At 37.9% G+C, this 16,657-nt stretch overlaps 1 protein-coding gene across 1 annotated transcript; it reads right to left on the reverse strand.

Moving 5' to 3' along the window:
• Window positions 1-4,589: 4,589 nt before the first annotated feature.
• Smp_168860 (putative RNA-binding protein) lies at window positions 4,590-12,052 on the reverse strand (the record flags this gene model as incomplete). Its single annotated transcript, XM_018792852.1, has 4 exons — window positions 4,590-4,617; window positions 4,653-4,741; window positions 4,787-5,005; window positions 11,753-12,052. 4 exons carry the CDS (start codon window positions 12,050-12,052, stop codon window positions 4,590-4,592), a joined length of 636 nt encoding a protein of 211 aa, XP_018644366.1.
• Window positions 12,053-16,657: the final 4,605 nt, after the last annotated feature.

A 16,657-nucleotide genomic window follows, 5' to 3' on the forward strand; every position in this document is an offset into this window, starting at 1 on the left:
GTACGGTTCTGTTCATTTAAGAAGCATAAATATCAGGTGTGCAACAGACGTGGACATAAAGAAGGCCACTGTCAACCGGATCGTACGTCCCAGCCCAAGAAGAAGTATAAACGTCCTCCACGTGTGGTGAAAGCAGCTGAGTCTAAATCTCTTTCTCTGGTAGCAGCTTTTCAAACAGACTATGACATTCGGAGAAAGTATGTTACGATCCAGATTAATCGTATAGCGGCTCGTCTTCAAATTGACACAGCATCCGATATTACTCTAGTGTCTAGAGAGACGTATAACTTGCTGGGAAAACCGCCAATGAAGCCATCCAAGAAAATGGCTAAAACCGCATCTGGAGGTGTACTGAAACTAGTTGGTGAATTACAATGTGAATTTTCCTTCAATAGAAATAGCTGTAAAGAAGTATGCTATCGAACAGAACGACCAAACCTTGATATTCTTGGTCTAGATATGTTAGAAAAACTTGGAATAATGGAGGTACCCTTCAACAGCGTTTGTAACGTGTCGTGTCCATCATCAGACACCACTTCACGTGCAAAAAAGACAGGTGGAAAGGTCCCAGAAATACGGAGTGTAGTAGCAGCGGCAATTCGAAACACTCCAGTGTCGTCAGATGAAGTCAGAAAAGAGACTCTTCGAGACCCTGTTCTACAAGAAGTTAGAAAGTTCCACCTAGAAGGGTGGCCCTTGAAGATTAGCTCAACAGAACTTCAGCAGTTTTATCAGCGCAGATTATCTCTTTCAATCATCGACGATCATTTCATGTTTGCTGAACGTGTCATAATCCCAAAGAAGTTGCAATCGGCAGTCCTCGAACAGCTGCATGCAGGACATCCCGGAATAAACCGCATGAAAGCTCTAGCACGAAGTTATGTATACTGGCCACAATTAGATACCCAACTCGAGCAGCTATCCCGTTCGTGTACAAAATGTGCATTGGCAGCAAAAGCACCACGAAAAGCAGAGTTGCAATCATGGTCGATACCACGTCACCGTGGCAGCGTATACATTTAGACTTCGTTGGTCCATTCCATGGACGAACTTACCTTCTGGTAGTTGACGCATACAGCAAGTGGCCGGAAATCTTCATCATGGAACATCCAACTGCAAGCTGCACAGTCAAAAAGCTACGTCAATTATTCAGTCGTTTCGGGGTTCCAGAACAAGTAGTCAGCGACAACGGCACACAATTTACATCATCTATCTTTTCAGAATTTTGTCAGCAGAACGGAATCAGGCACATCCGAACACCTCCATTCCATCCACAATCGAATGGCCAGGTAGAACGCTTTGTTGGTACGTTCAAAAATGCCCTAAAAAAATCAAGAGGGGAGGGTACCACCGACGAGATCTTAGAGAGGTTCCTGTTTATCTACCGTTCTACACCGAACCCTCAAACAACAAATGGGGTCTCTCCAGCGAAAGCGTTACTTGGCAGAAAAATAAAAACACATTTCGATGTCATCCGTCCGACGCCATCTCGTGAGCCCCAACGAAACTTATCGATGGAGAAGCAGTTCAATTGACACCATGGGGCACAAAGACGATTGTTCACGGTGGGTCAAAAAGTACTTGCTATGGACTATCGTGGTAAACATCCTACATGGACAGCTGGTCGGGTCGTGAGAAAGAAAGGGAATGTGGTTTATGAGGTGTCAGTTAGCTCAGAAGTTTGGATACGTCATGCTAATCAACTGAAAGCAACTTCGATAGCCAGCAGCAAGAATCGACATCGAATACCTCTTGACGTTTTGCTAGACACCTTTGAAATCAAAACGCCCGGAACAGACAGGTCAGTTTCTGTGCAAGCAAAGAGTGATACAACTTCCTTATTGCCTAGACGATGGACAGATCGAAAGCGCAGGCCAGTCACTCGGTTGCAGTTGGACGCTAGCACATGATCCTACGAATCTGCTCAAGGGGGAGGTGCTAGCGGGACATAGATTGGATTAAAGCATGTTTCGTGCATGATGGTGTTGCTGCGCGCTGATTGGCTAATTCTAAACCGATCAGCCCGGGCATATTATTGGAGAAAAATCTAGAAGCTTCTTATGTATATACTATAAATATATGAACGTTATTCAAATCAGTGATTGCTGTTCACATACCATTATTATTTTGAATACAATTTCATTCCTGTTCAAAGTGTTCTGATTTTGGGGTCTTGTTGAGTGTCATTGTATAAGAATACTAAGCAATAGGAATAGCTGGGTCGTTTAGTAGCAAAATACAATTATAACAGAATCATAACAAGAAAAGTGTTAACACATTCGTAATTTTTACACAAGAAGACTCTAAAGTCTTCTCCAAGTATCCACTAGCGCTGATCAGTTAAGAAATAGCCAATCAGCGTGCACCAACACAATCCTGCACGGAACGTGCTTAATCCAATCTGTCCCACTAACAAAAGATGATGAGCTTGTTTAAATCGTAGTAATATTATCATATCAATGTAAAATGTTCGCCTATTTAAAGACTATTTAACGCTTCATTAAAATTACTTGGTTCCTGGAAACCTCATTTAGCCAGATTACACACTCTTCCCACAACTCGATTGGGTTGTTTTTTACTGAATTTATTATTAGCTATGGAGTAGTGGTATAGTCACTCGCTTCAATTGCCAAAACATGAGCTGAAAGCCGTCAATTATCATACCTAAAACTACGCAGTTCCATTATTACCCATCATACCACAAAATACGCATCGACAGGAAAATAAAACGTCTATGGAAAAAAATATAACTTTTTTACTACAAGCCGAGTTCGTTTGTTTGTCGGTGAGCTAGTTAGGAATAAGATTAAATCCTCTAATGCTAATTTTGATAAATAAATGGGGTGAATCTATTAGGCGTATGAGAATATTAATTTTTAAGTGCAGCTTAGAATTAGCATCATAGAAACAGAAGATAAAGGATCTCAAAAAATAAGACTGACTTTCTGGGACTGGTGAACGAGATTTTAAGAGTCCTAGTTAGGGCCTAACTCAATATGAGATGCACCTTTGAGAACTATTAACATCGTCAATCATCTTAGCATTACAAAACCCAGTAACCAGTCAGTGGATGTCATTTCGTCCCATGACTAGTATTTTAAAGAAAATTACTACGCTGATTAACTGTTTCACTTTTTACATGCAAATTCTCCAATTTTCCGGTCTTCTTATTCGAGTTGTAAGAAGCTTTAAGTTCATTGGTTGAAAATGATATGTGCACAGTCAGACTTAACCCTACAGTGATTCAAAGTTTTTGCCACAGGTAATCATAGTCACCAGTTCTGGAAAGCAAAAATGGATTTGAAACATCTAGTCCACTTTTTTTCCTTATTTATTTACTATCTTAGAACTTTCAAATGATTTAGTTCTCATCCAAATGGTAAAAATCTAATATACAAGAAAATTGATGCAGAATTCTGGCAACAAAGCATTTAAATCTAAAAATGTATGTCTTAATTAATTCAAGATGTGGGTGATTCCTGACAGCTACAACATAATTTTAGGCTACGGATTTTATAAAAATGGATAGGACCACATTTACGACACTAGACTAAAAAGAACATCTAGGTGTAAACTAAAATACAGAGACCGGAACGTCTCAATAGATAAGGTATCTTGCAGAAATCACTAAGACATTTTTGTAAACACAAAAGTAATTTAACCAACATTTATGAAGAATACACACCAGCCTGTTTCTTCTGATCGGAACTAAACCCACAAATCTATACTACGTTAACTTGGTTTAAAGGTTATGTTGAATAAGAAAGCATACAGTTGTATTTTTTGGCTTATTATGTCAGCAGGCTTTACAGGAAAAAAACAGATGACATAGTACGCTCCTTCAAACATGTGGTATCAGTAAATTAAATCTAATTAACCACCTCATACAGATACAGACTAGATTTCTAGAAAAGTCACCAGTGTTTTACCGTCGTAGACCCATGAACACTAAAAAAATTTCAGGAATACTAGCCATTCAAAGTAGAATAAATAAGTTCTTTATGTTATACACCCGAACGCAAAAAAACTTAATAAAATCTATTTAGAGAAATTGTAATCTTCATTAGTCTTTTAAAAACGGTTCAAATAATAGCAGCTTCCAGACGCAATGCGATATAACTAAAAGGACAAAACCTAGCGAAGGCAAGTCCCAAAGCTAATGGAGAAATTATTCAAGTCCATGTAAAAAAACAGAGGGTTTTCATTTAATTGAGCAACTATTTTATTTTATAGTTCATAAGATGCATACACTAATAATGGAAGTATTCCAGGACGAAACCTATACTATTATTCACGGGTTGTGCCAATACCATGTGACCACAGTAAGCCTATAGTGGGTTTTAGCCGACTTAAAATCCGAACAGAACCTAACATTAGAAACGATCATGTCACGCAGGTTCAGAAAGGTCTACTAGAAAACCTGTAACCTCGGAGTTACATTCATAACCCAACACTGAACTAAAACACTGAATGTTTTAAAAACTCTGAACATTACTGAGAAGCATTTATTTAGGCCTTCCAAAAAGCGAGTTTTCGATAAGACTATATACAAATCCGACGATTGAAATACGTTTACATAATACCAGGTGTTAGCGATGTTTTCGTGATTTGGATACTCTGAATTATCAACATATAATACATCACAGACAAACCCTTTTCTCGGTCTATCTTTTTGTCGGTTTTTCCGTTTCGTTTTCGCCTGTTTTAAAGGGAGCTTTTTGTTGACGAAACTAGCACTGCGCTATTACAATTAACGCACACTCAGTACCGAATCACTTAAACTTACATCAAAAGCAAACGCTTCAGCCTCAGCCTTAGCCTTTGTCTTATTCTGCATGAGTTCTTTGTAATTAATGTATGGGTTTTTCGGTTTCTTAGCCCCCATTTTGAGAAGTAGGGATTTACGAGTCTCCTTTCGTTCCACTCCTGATTGCATTGATATATTATACCGTAATATGTCCAGAGGTACATCTCCTAATCTGACGAACATTTCCTCGTTTTCCTCCTAGATTGGCAGTAAATATTAATCACAAGATTGAAAAACCTCATTTTCCGCACTTTTCTTTTTCGATTTGACCTTCATTTTACAATAACCGCAATCTTCAGCCTTCAGTAATAAGGATAGGAGGTCTACCGACCTATGTTAATCCTTGGATTTTGCAACACTGTGGAGGTTCAGTTTCGTTTTGAATATATCAACAGAAGGCGATTATATTACGCTTTCCGGTAGATAATCCCAGTAATTCACTACTCGGTGAGAGAAAAAAACTCCAGAAGTAGACGATTTGATCTTGGTTTTTGAAATTTCCTAGGATTTCCTCCAAACGATCTGTCCTAGATGGAAGGAAAAGTCAGAACATATTAATACCAACTTCATCGTTTAGTATAAAAAATAAGCCAATATTAGATCACACCGTAATCTGCAACAAGATAAAACATTATGAAAGCTTAATTTTCAGTATTTACACCAATTTCAGTATAATCTCTAGGAAACTCGACTGATTCCACAATCTAATATCTTTATTGTGAGCTTATTTAAACCGATTGACTTCTTTTCTCCAACTTCTTGTTTTTGTTATGGTTTTAGGTCTTTGTTAAGTTCCAATGAGTGGTAGTCTAGCGGCACGACTAAACTTGTTCTAGTCAGTTTGTTAGTTGTTTTTGGGTTTGTATATCTCAACATCTGAGTGAGTTTGTCCCATAGCGTTAGGGCTTCTGGAACTCGTAGATATCAGATCATCGGGCAGGGAGTCGGTTGGTTGCAATGTGAAAAATAATGAAGGAAAAATGTGAATGCTAATAGAAGACGATTGCTCCAATAAGTAAATAAGCTACTTAATTGACAGTGCAGATAGTATGAGCAGAACAATAGATAAGAATAAAAAATAAACGGATATCGTAATAAGAGGATAGGAATAAACTAGTCATATATGAAGATGTTAACAGAAGATAGGATACGAGACATGATTCAGATACAGTGGGTCCAAACGAGAGTATGTGTTTGTCATGTCTCCTCTTGAAGCTGTCTACTGAAGAGGATGTGGTCACTTTAGCTGAAGGGACATCCCAGACAGAGGCAACTCTTAATGAAGAAAATCAGAAGTATACCTGATTCTTCGCCTTTTGACATGCAATTTCCTGGAGATTGACTCGTAGAGTGTGGTAATGGTGTTCTGATAGGATACTTGTGTTGAGGTGACTTGTCATAACTAGTGTGTTGTGTACCACTACCAGATCACCCCTTATTCTCCGTTAGCTCAGTGAGAACAATCTCAAGTTTAGGTGACTACCTTCGTAAGATTCGTTTCTCAGCCCTATCACCAACTTGGTTTCCTGTCTCTATACTTCGTTTTAGAGATTTGTGTCTTTTTGAGAGGAGAGGTTCAACAACGTTGTGGACTTCAAAGTGAGGTCTTGAATATGTTTGAAAACGTGCCCAAACCGATTCTGGGGTGATTGCGTCAAATCATCTTTACTCAAAGTGAAGGGCTGTATTTCCTCTAACCAAAATGTAGTTTGAGCTGGTATTCAAGGTCTCTGTAGTTAATTGCTCTAGATCGCTCTTTGAGAGGTCAACCAGGAGCGGATTTTCATAGAGAACCTAGGTCGTTTGTGTCCCATCGGGCTGGATGTTTATAGCATGACATTTTAACAGGCTAAATTTAAACAGGTTTTCCACTGTCCATTCACTCATTATTGAGTGATCCTTCCGAAGCCAAAGTTGATCTTTTTCGTTTCTTGTAGAACTCTACATCTTGACATCATCAACGTATGTGGCAGTCAGCGCGTTAATTTTGTCTAGGAGGTCAGTGATCAAAATAAGGAGAGGTGGACCAGAAATGGTTCCTTGTGAGATTTCGCGCGTCAAAACTCTCTAGCTGAAGATCAATCTGTATTGATTGGTGTGAAGTAGTCAGTTCTTCAGATACTTTCAGAGCCAACATAGAGCAGGTCAATAGAGATTAAGTGCAGTACTGTGCCAGATGCTTCTGAGGAGTCAATAAATATCTTACGAACCGATGTCTTTTGGTCTTACTTGGTAGTCCAGTTGTTCTATAGTGTGAAGAGAGTAAATGCTCAGGATCTGTTCCCTCTAAACCTTGACTGGGCTTCATGGAGGACGTTGGTTTTTTCAATGTATCACCTCATTCGGTCATCCACCAGTCCTTCTATCACCTTCGATAGTATCGAAAGCAATCTTTTTGATCTGTAGCAGGTTGTCTTTCTTATTTCGTATGATGAAGATTAGAGAGAGTAGTCACTTTCCATTCTTTTGCAAGTTGATGTGACTATAGTGAAAGCCTGAACAGGTCATATATTTGTTTACTGAATTGCGTGAACTGTTTCAGGATTCCAGGTTCGGTGTTGTCGCTTCTAAGAGACTTGCCTGGGTACAAGGATTTTAATCCTCTTAGTGTCAGTCCTGAAATTAGATGGATATTTCACAGGCCATCATCTGACACTGGAGTTGAAGAGTGTTTCACACTCGTTGACCCCAGATTCCAGTGATTGGCGAAGATTTATTCCATCTCTTGGTTGATAAGATCGTCACCACTAGGAGCTTTGAAAGGACAGGACCCTATGTATTTTAAGCTTCGTCTGATTATTAATCGCAGATATTTCGTGTTATTTCGCATTTTAGAAACTACATCCGCCATCGTTTGGGATTTTCTCTGGTGCATCTATTTCTCAATACAAACTATGAGCAGCGGTCAGACTCCTTCGGAGAAACTTTCCATTTGTACCTGTCTCTCCTTTTTGTCTGTAGCAAAGGTACTGTGTATTACTTAGGCCTGAACACGTTATACAGGATAGCTCCCTGAATGATATCACTCCCAGTCTTCTATAGGTCGCTCACTAATAGCCCAAACCACGCTTGTGGTTATGGAGCGTTTTGAAGATGCTCCAAGGCCATGTAGTCTGCCTTTCTTTGTCATGGATGGGGATCGCCCTCACTAATTTAGGGTATCACGTATGTAACCACATCGCGATAACTACTCCCTATTAGTGTTCGGACATGGAAGTCGTTGACTAGCGACTGATCATTTCATAGCAAGAAGTCAAATTTCCAGGATTTCCTGTCGTTTCCATATCCCATGTTTTCGACTAAATTTTCAGTCAGTCTCGAACTTTTAATAAATACAGAAACTCTCCTATGAAGCTAATATGTAGAGGTCGTATTTTACTTGTTCAGATTCATGGATGGAATGTCGAAATCCCCAATGTGGACCATCTGAGCGAACTCCAGGTGTGGTCATTTTGATAGTACTCCGATCATCTTATCCTTCCGGGTGTTATTACTTGGTGGGGATCAATACATTTTTCCAGCAAAATATTCGGTGCTGTTATTACTGAAACATCACCAGTATGGTTCTCTCATCTCGGCAGTACCCTAAGCATATGAGTATCAAAAGTCCCTTATTTAATCGCTGACTGTAACCAGAGTCTCTTGTGAGGACAGTTAAGCTCTCCTACATTCCACCCAGTTTGACCCACGCCAGAGCATCATAGATTAGGCAGCATGGCATTGTTGGCACTTTCGTCTTGAATCACATACAGATATAGATCACAAACTATTCGCCTTTTCTGTTTCCTCTTTCTGAACAAATCCAGGTTCGTTTTGTTAATATAAATATATATAGTCCCTTGATCCATAATCATGGCAATGTCCTTCATTCCACAGCTTCCATATTCACAGCTCTTCATTCCTGTCGAATCTACTGGTCACATGTATTGAATAACCACTGTTAACTTAGACAATATTTTGTTCGTGCTCACCTTCTGTGTGTTTGTCATGTATTCTCTGATTACCTACCTATAATTCATACTTTATTCACCTCACCTGAGAACCAGGTCACCCACCAGTCACCGAATAGGCTTCAGGAACCTATGCTCTCTTTACCTACTCAATTTCGTCTAGTTTGCCGAATTTTATGTGTGTCTGAAATATACACAATCCAATATGACTTACTGTTTCTGCGTTGTATAAATGTCATTCGTTGTTAGATGTGCAAGGCTAAGTAGACTAAATATTTTACCAGCACAACCACCATTTAATCATATCGGAATCAATAACCGACAACATAAAGGTCTAAGCACATACAAGGAGTTGATAAGCACTAATATATTTTGTTGATCGAGTTAGAAATGGTTCACTCGAAAAGCCTTGCTTTGTCTGCCCGTATGAAAGCCAGGATATTGTAATGAACTATTTGATCTTGGTAAGTGTGACGTCCTCCACTTGATTACGGAAAAATAAGATATAAAATTGACGGCACTCGAACGTGTAAAAACTCGCAGTCATAAATTAAAAGATGGAAGGAGCAGCGAAAGTGATTATTGGGTAGGAATCGAAAATGTACAGAAAAACATGTGCATTTGTATTTATTACTGTTGGCTATAACGTCATCGTAATTCAATCAATCCATAAGTTATGCTATTGTCCAATCGTAGCATACCACGTTGATATCCTAGAAGGCTTTATCATGTTCTGAATGGATGGAATCTCTTCGACTTCTCTAGTGTATCTGGAGGCTTCACCATGCTTTCTGAAGCCGTCTCAACAGTAGCTAGTTATTGCTTAGTAAATCTCAAGAAGGTGGTGGCAATATCATTCGGTGTACCTTGATGATCCAAGGAGTGCTCTGCCTTCAACCTCCGCTAACGTTAATCCCACTTTGCTTACCTAGCACAAACATGAGTGTTAAAACACTTTAGTGCTGCACAGCGTAAACTTACAGTGGATGGCTTAAAGAGAGGGCTTATAACGACCAAAATTCAATTATTTGGTCTATACTCAAGGTAACGAGCCGAAGCTTACTTGATTGGGTCAAACTACGTTATCCTGTAGTGCGTACAAAGCACTTTCGATTGACTCGCATTAAATTATACCAAAACACAAACCCTGTGATCAATTTAGACAGTTCTGATTTGGGAAATAAAATAAATCATATCAAAAGTAAGAAATATCTAGAACAGTTCAGACTGTGCTGTACAGTCGAAGGTCTCTCCGGAACAACATAGCGTGCTAAACAGCAACGTGGATGATTAATAAATAAGTAATCTGTACCTGAGAGTCAATAAATGCATTTTTGCCAAGGTCGGATCAAATATCTACAAGCAAGAATCTGAGTAATCGTTTCCAGCAGTCGTTAAGTGGTCAGCAAGCATAAACTGAACTATACCGTACCCTTGAGTTAAGTCAAACCCGATCTCATTGCCAATGCAATAGTAAAATCGAGTAAATGAAACAAATCTTTAACTTAAGCTGGACAACAACAGTTCAAACAAAGAGGACTGAAGCACATGAAAAACGATTACAAGAGACCTTAGCAAAAGTGGAACCACAAAACAGGTGAAAAGAATAGAGAAATAACGGTACTGTTCAATAAAACGTTTCGGGACGATTTTCTACGTATTGTTTTCATTTCAGGGATTACTTGATATTTTTATGAAATAATCTGTCAGATCTCACTGATGCAATGAATTTAACACATTAGTCTTCGAATATGGTAGCAAAGTAGGGATAATCTCCAAGTCATACTGTATCAACAGCTGAAACCAGTTATTTTATGATACTTGAGATGGATATGTTGATAAATAAATCCGTAATCTTGACGAGTAAATTATGTACTAGGGTCTGATGTTTCCTTCCACAACTCTTTGATGAACGACTAAAATTCTTTAAATTTATATGATCTTAAAGCACTTGGTAATTTAAAAAATATATTAGTTTAGTACTTTCCTTGATTGTCTGACTGCTTAGTTATGTACCTCATATGTATGTTTGTTCCTATTTTCCATTGTAGCCAAGCAGAATGTGCAATACTCGAGTTAGTTCATTCTAAAAACATACCCGTCATAACAAGACGGATGATTTGAAAATCGCTCCAAAGTGTCTTGGTTGATACCAACGTCATTTCTTGAATTTCTCTGCTGCTTTGAATGCTAACTTTTATCTAAGAGCCACGTGACTTTATGATTATATTCGTCAATCTTTTTAACTAGCCTTTCATGATTCGAATCTGGTTTAAATTTCCCGTTATTATTTTATTCTGTGGGATCACTGAAAATACAATCTTGTTCGAACGAACTCAATAACACGTCATTTAATTCTCTAAAGGAACCTTATTCAATGATTTTTCAGGTCAGCTCCCAGCAACGGTTTCAAAAGTACCTTTCTAGGTTGAGCATTCACCAGATCGTGATGACCCATCCATATACTCTTTCACATTTAAGCACCTTGGCCTTAAGATTGACCAATATAACACCATTATTCTGCCAACTTAGATCACTAGCAAGTTCACCTCCTTTATCACAAGTGTAACGCTGTGTATGACTATTTACCTTACTGTTGTTCTTAAATTTACTGAGTAAACTTCCATAGACCTCTTTCTGGACTATCATTAAGACTTTACGCCTAGCACTTTCGAGCTCTTCGACCTTCAGGCATCCTAAATGAACAGATCCTTCGCGACTCGATGAACCTTCTTAACCACGCTACTGCCCTGACTAATCTTAACCAGTCAGAGTAATAAGAAATAATAGGAAGCTTGTCATAATTCACTGTGCTCAAATTAACCATAGCAGTTTTTCTGAACTCAATATTGTCAGGAATAGTTTGTGGACAATCGGTAATATTTCTACCGAACTCGACATTCAGTAAAGTAGGGCATTTAATCCACAACTCAAGATCGGCCAATTTTTTCAATTGTCTATTTGCTTCGAGTGCTGATTCACAGCTGTCATAAACGGCGATTGCATACTTTCGTCTAGGAGACCAATCAAGATAAGTTAGTTGTCCGAAACGAGAGAGCATACGCGGTAGTGAATCAGTGGAAGTCCACGATTCTAATCCACCAATATACAGCCAGTGCGATGGGATCGCCTTACCATAATATTTTTTGCAGTGTAGGGATCTAATAAAACGACCAGACATGGACATTTTCGCACGACTGGCCATATCAACATTTTGAAAGCATACAAATGCATAAGAAAGAGCACCAGGTTTCGGAGAACGCTTATTATTAATTTGTTCAACATATGGGTCCATCAGCACCATCGAGCTTGGAAATTATCTTCTTTTGACGAGGTTTTGTCATCTCGAACGAAGCGACCAAATTTCAGGGGACCAAGATTGAAATGCACAACACGATAGCCAAGAAACCGACCAAAGGATATTTGTTCAGAACTGTAAACTCGAACCAAACTGCTAACCGATCAATATTAGTTTAGAACTGTGATTTCTTCCAAGCAGCCAACCAATATTTGTTTAGAACTGTAAGTTCTTTTAAGCAGCCAACCAATATTTGTTTAGAACTGTAACATCCAAACCTAAATTCCAATAGGTCTGGATGTGGTTGAATTACTACAGTAAAAGTTTAGAAACTCGTTTCAATTGAAATCAAAACAAAGTGTTTGATGTAGTAACGGTTCTAAAATTCACCATATATACAAATGTACAAATTTACCTAAACAAATATTACTACCCAGTTATTCAACCGACAATTGATACCCAAATTATTCAATCTAAATTACAATGAATAGCAAAGTGGTAAGAAATATATGAAAATTACCGAAAACACCAAAAGGTAAGTGTTATTCTATCCCTTCTGGAAAGATCAAGTAAAATTCCGTCTGAGCAACTGTTTTATAACACAAAGTGTTTCAATATCTGGGAAAGTGCTCCAAATTACAACCAAAGATGCACGATCCCAGTCAAAATCAAACCGCACAATCAAATAGCGAGCAGTCAATATGGCAGACGCCAGAATAATAGCAATTAAAACAAACTAGATACAGTTCAGTAAGGAACATAGAGACTCAATAAAAAACGATAATAAAACCAAGAAAATTAAACGTTGCAGTCTTAATTAGCATCAAAAATGTTAACAACATATACAAATAAAGAAAATGTAAGGAAGAAATCACAAATGTATGCATGGAGGGATTTTCACTTGCAAAATTGATCCAACAATAGTTGCGGTATATTTCATCTTTATTTCACTGGCTCTTCAGAGCCTCCCGTAGTTTAACATAAGTACTTTTGCCCCTCTGAGCTTCAGCAGGTATCCTTTAAAATATCGTCTATTTTGACAATTCGAATATTTGTGGAGAAGTCTGCAATTGGAGGACTGGTACTTGAGGATGATCTAATGAGACTTCGTATTTTAAAGGACAATAGTGGACCAACCTTTTACTCTGTATGGTATTAATTAGTCTGTGTGTGTCATTACGCAAACTACATAAGTTTCCACTGGAAGTGGTATTGAGTTAACCAGATTTTTGGTATGATCGTATGGAAAGCACGGAGAATCGGATTACTACAAACCATACAGCACCCATAAAACTACACATGACTAAGGGTGACTACAACAAGAACAAACTTACTATGCAAGCAGCTTAAGTGTGATTAGATACAATGTCAAATTATAGCAGTATATGTCATCAGATGAAAGATAATTAGTGACAATGGTTGAAAGGTAATTGAACTCAGCATGAACAAGATGAGGAACAAATTCTTATATTGGTGTAGGGGTTCACATCTGGTCAGCGGGTACTTTGTATACCGAGGGAGCATGCAGAATAGGTTGAGTAAAGAGATCTGGAAGAGAGGAACGAGAGAAAATGAGAGTCAACAACCTGTCAAGCCCTCATAGTTCATTTTCTTCTGTTAAGGAATGCAATAAAAGGAAGTCAGCAATAATGCAGGCCTCACATTAAGACAACCTTTCGGAATCGAAACTATTACTAGATAGTTTAACTCGCTTTATGGTCACTTCGTAGTATCTTATGTCTGACAAGAGGGTACGGTTTGTATTTTCATATTAATTTCACGACAGGCAGCATTTTTCTCACGTAACATGGTAATTCTTTTCAGACTCGTTTAATGTCTGAATTTCATACTCAATAATGTGCTCTTTGCTGTTGAACCCAACCTGGGATAAAACAGGTCCGATTTCTACCTCGCTTACGTGTGTACCTAGGATGTACTCACCCCACTTGGTCTAAACATTGGGCAGTGTTGATGCAAGATATGAACAGAGGGTGTCTTTCGAGACAATGAAAGCTTTGTTGTAATTTTCTGGCCGCTCAGATTTTGTCTTGTTCTGTCGAATGCGCTGCAGGGCTAGTTACTACTGCATAGTTTTTTACTGAACATCTGTAGTGATCTGTCAGACAGACGAAACAGCCTGCTTCATCAGATGAAGTTGGTATAAGTCAACTCTTTATGACAGTCACTTTTTCAGGATTGCTGGAATCTCCATGAGACTCGATCATATAACCTAAAAACGTATTTCTTTACGCGGTAGGTTGCATTTGCTAGGTTAGATCCTTAACCCAACATCATTAAGCCTCTGTGACACTAGCTGAAGATAGTAGATGTGCTTCCTGAAGGTGAAATGTGGTCCATGTAAACTAAACACAACTTGAGGACTATATACTTAAGGAAAGGCATTCCCTGGAAGTTGTACAACCCGGTTGGAATCACAAATGCTATCCTAGATCTGTCCCTTGGGTGTGTAGGATCATCTACGTTGATGATCTATCTCAAAATGATTGGGGGCCTACTATAGTTAGATGAGAATGGTGACGAACCAACTAACGCTGAAGTCACACCTCGCGACCAGCCCTTACGTGGATTGAACCATCGACGCATCAAAGGATCATGGACGCTATGGAGACTGTACAACACAAAGGACGTTATTACAAGAATATATTAGTTAAGGTACAACCACGAAATTACAGAAGTGAAAGAACAACCACTGTCGCGTGGGCCAGTCCATGGCATAAGATTGACTGGTGCGCGTTGACTATCCTTGATCTTGACAGGGATCAATGATCTGTTCGATATTCAGTGACCCTACAGGTGTATCTGAGCCTCCCAGGGGCCCGATGTCAAGTTCAAAGTTGAAAATCATGAGACGGATCTGCAAAATGATGGATGAGGCTACTTTGTAATAAGTTTTCCCCTTTCGTACTCGAAGCCGCACTATTCGATTTTTGAAATATATATGCGTTGTGCTAGAACGTTGTATTCTTGCTACTCAGATATTCACTTATCTCGATTTTGTACTGCTGTTTTAGATCTCTTCTGCTTCCAAATAAACGCCGATAACACGTGTCACAGTAAATTGATACGAAATTTTGTCATTAGTATGACCGTGTGTTGATAAATATAAACAAATTGGTTTAGAAGTACTAAAATACTTCAAACTGAGGAGTTTGTAAGGTCTCAGGAGAATCAATAAAAGTCTGATATTCACATCAGCTAGAATAAAATTTACTTGGTAGTGTAGGCTTTATCTGTCAGTTAGTAAAAACTAGATACCCAATGGCAGGTTTAGAGATCAACTCATCAAACAACTTAGTGCAAATACACGCACACAGTGATGGACAAGATTACAGAAGACAGTCGATTACATTTGAGGTTATAGGGTTGAACAAATTACTGGTTCACGTGAAAAAGTTTAAATTTTCACTTCGTTAAATATATTCTGGCAAACAAATCTTATGACGGTCATTTGATTATGATCTTTAAGATTTATATATTTGAAATATCCAATAAACAACTGGCCACAATTTGTCCACTGGTACATTTCTACTTTTCAGACTACTGAAATGGACACCTTACAACCAACATTTAAACAAAATACATTTAATCTATGATTACACTTGACAGGTCAGGTGCTACGTTTGCTCGTCGAAATTCATAAATTAATGATAATAACGTAAAAGAAATAACAAAATTGGGTCCGGATTGGTATTTTATCAAGGAAAATTATGAGTTGAAGAACCACAAACAATTTCGGAATATTGCGCAGTTGTTTTGACAATACTTGGAACTCACTAAATCTGCATACTATTAGTTCAATAATGGATTGTACCCAACACATTCAAATATTTTAAATAACATGATATTGTTCAGCTAATAATTCCTATGTTTCTAACTCATTCATTTCAGGATACAATACAAATACAATTCGTTATTATTGATATTTATTTATTTGAACTCTCTCATTTGGTCAACATCATAATCAGAGCTCTTAAACTAAAATCTAAGAAACTCCTTATCAGAGCATACTACTAATAAATAGTTGCTTATAATTTATTTAGATGGTGTAGATGAGTCTGATATAAATAGCATTTTTTTAATGCTCGTTGATTTAAATAAACACAATGACTATTGATAACCAGGGATTGTTAAATGGCTGTTCAGTTCTAGTTTTCATTTGTATTAGATTTTCAACTAATATAAAATGATTTATGTATCATTAACCAATTAAATCAATATATTCTATTAATATTCAGTGTGTGTAATTTCAAATACTTGTCTTTACTTTTGACTAGTGATTAAAAGTATAGCTCACAATCACTTGGTCATGAGTTTATTAATTCTGGCCTTAATTAATACATATTATTTTAATATTTAATTCGTCATATGTGGCAAATAATTATATGGCTGTTGTGTTGAGTTCAACATTTATCTTAATTAACTAGATGTCACAAGTAAGCCAGTAACGGATTTGAAATCTCATATGTCCAATTCGCATTTTCCATTATCTGATCGTTTTAACCTCATCCATGTGTTACTATCAATTGTTGTCGATCCCTTTCATTATTAAATGCAAGTGCATCCTTTATGTCTACCGAGTCG

Source organism: Schistosoma mansoni (genome assembly GCF_000237925.1).
Source record: "Schistosoma mansoni, WGS project CABG00000000 data, chromosome 1 unplaced supercontig 0210, strain Puerto Rico, whole genome shotgun sequence".
Classification (NCBI taxonomy): domain Eukaryota; kingdom Metazoa; phylum Platyhelminthes; class Trematoda; order Strigeidida; family Schistosomatidae; genus Schistosoma; species Schistosoma mansoni.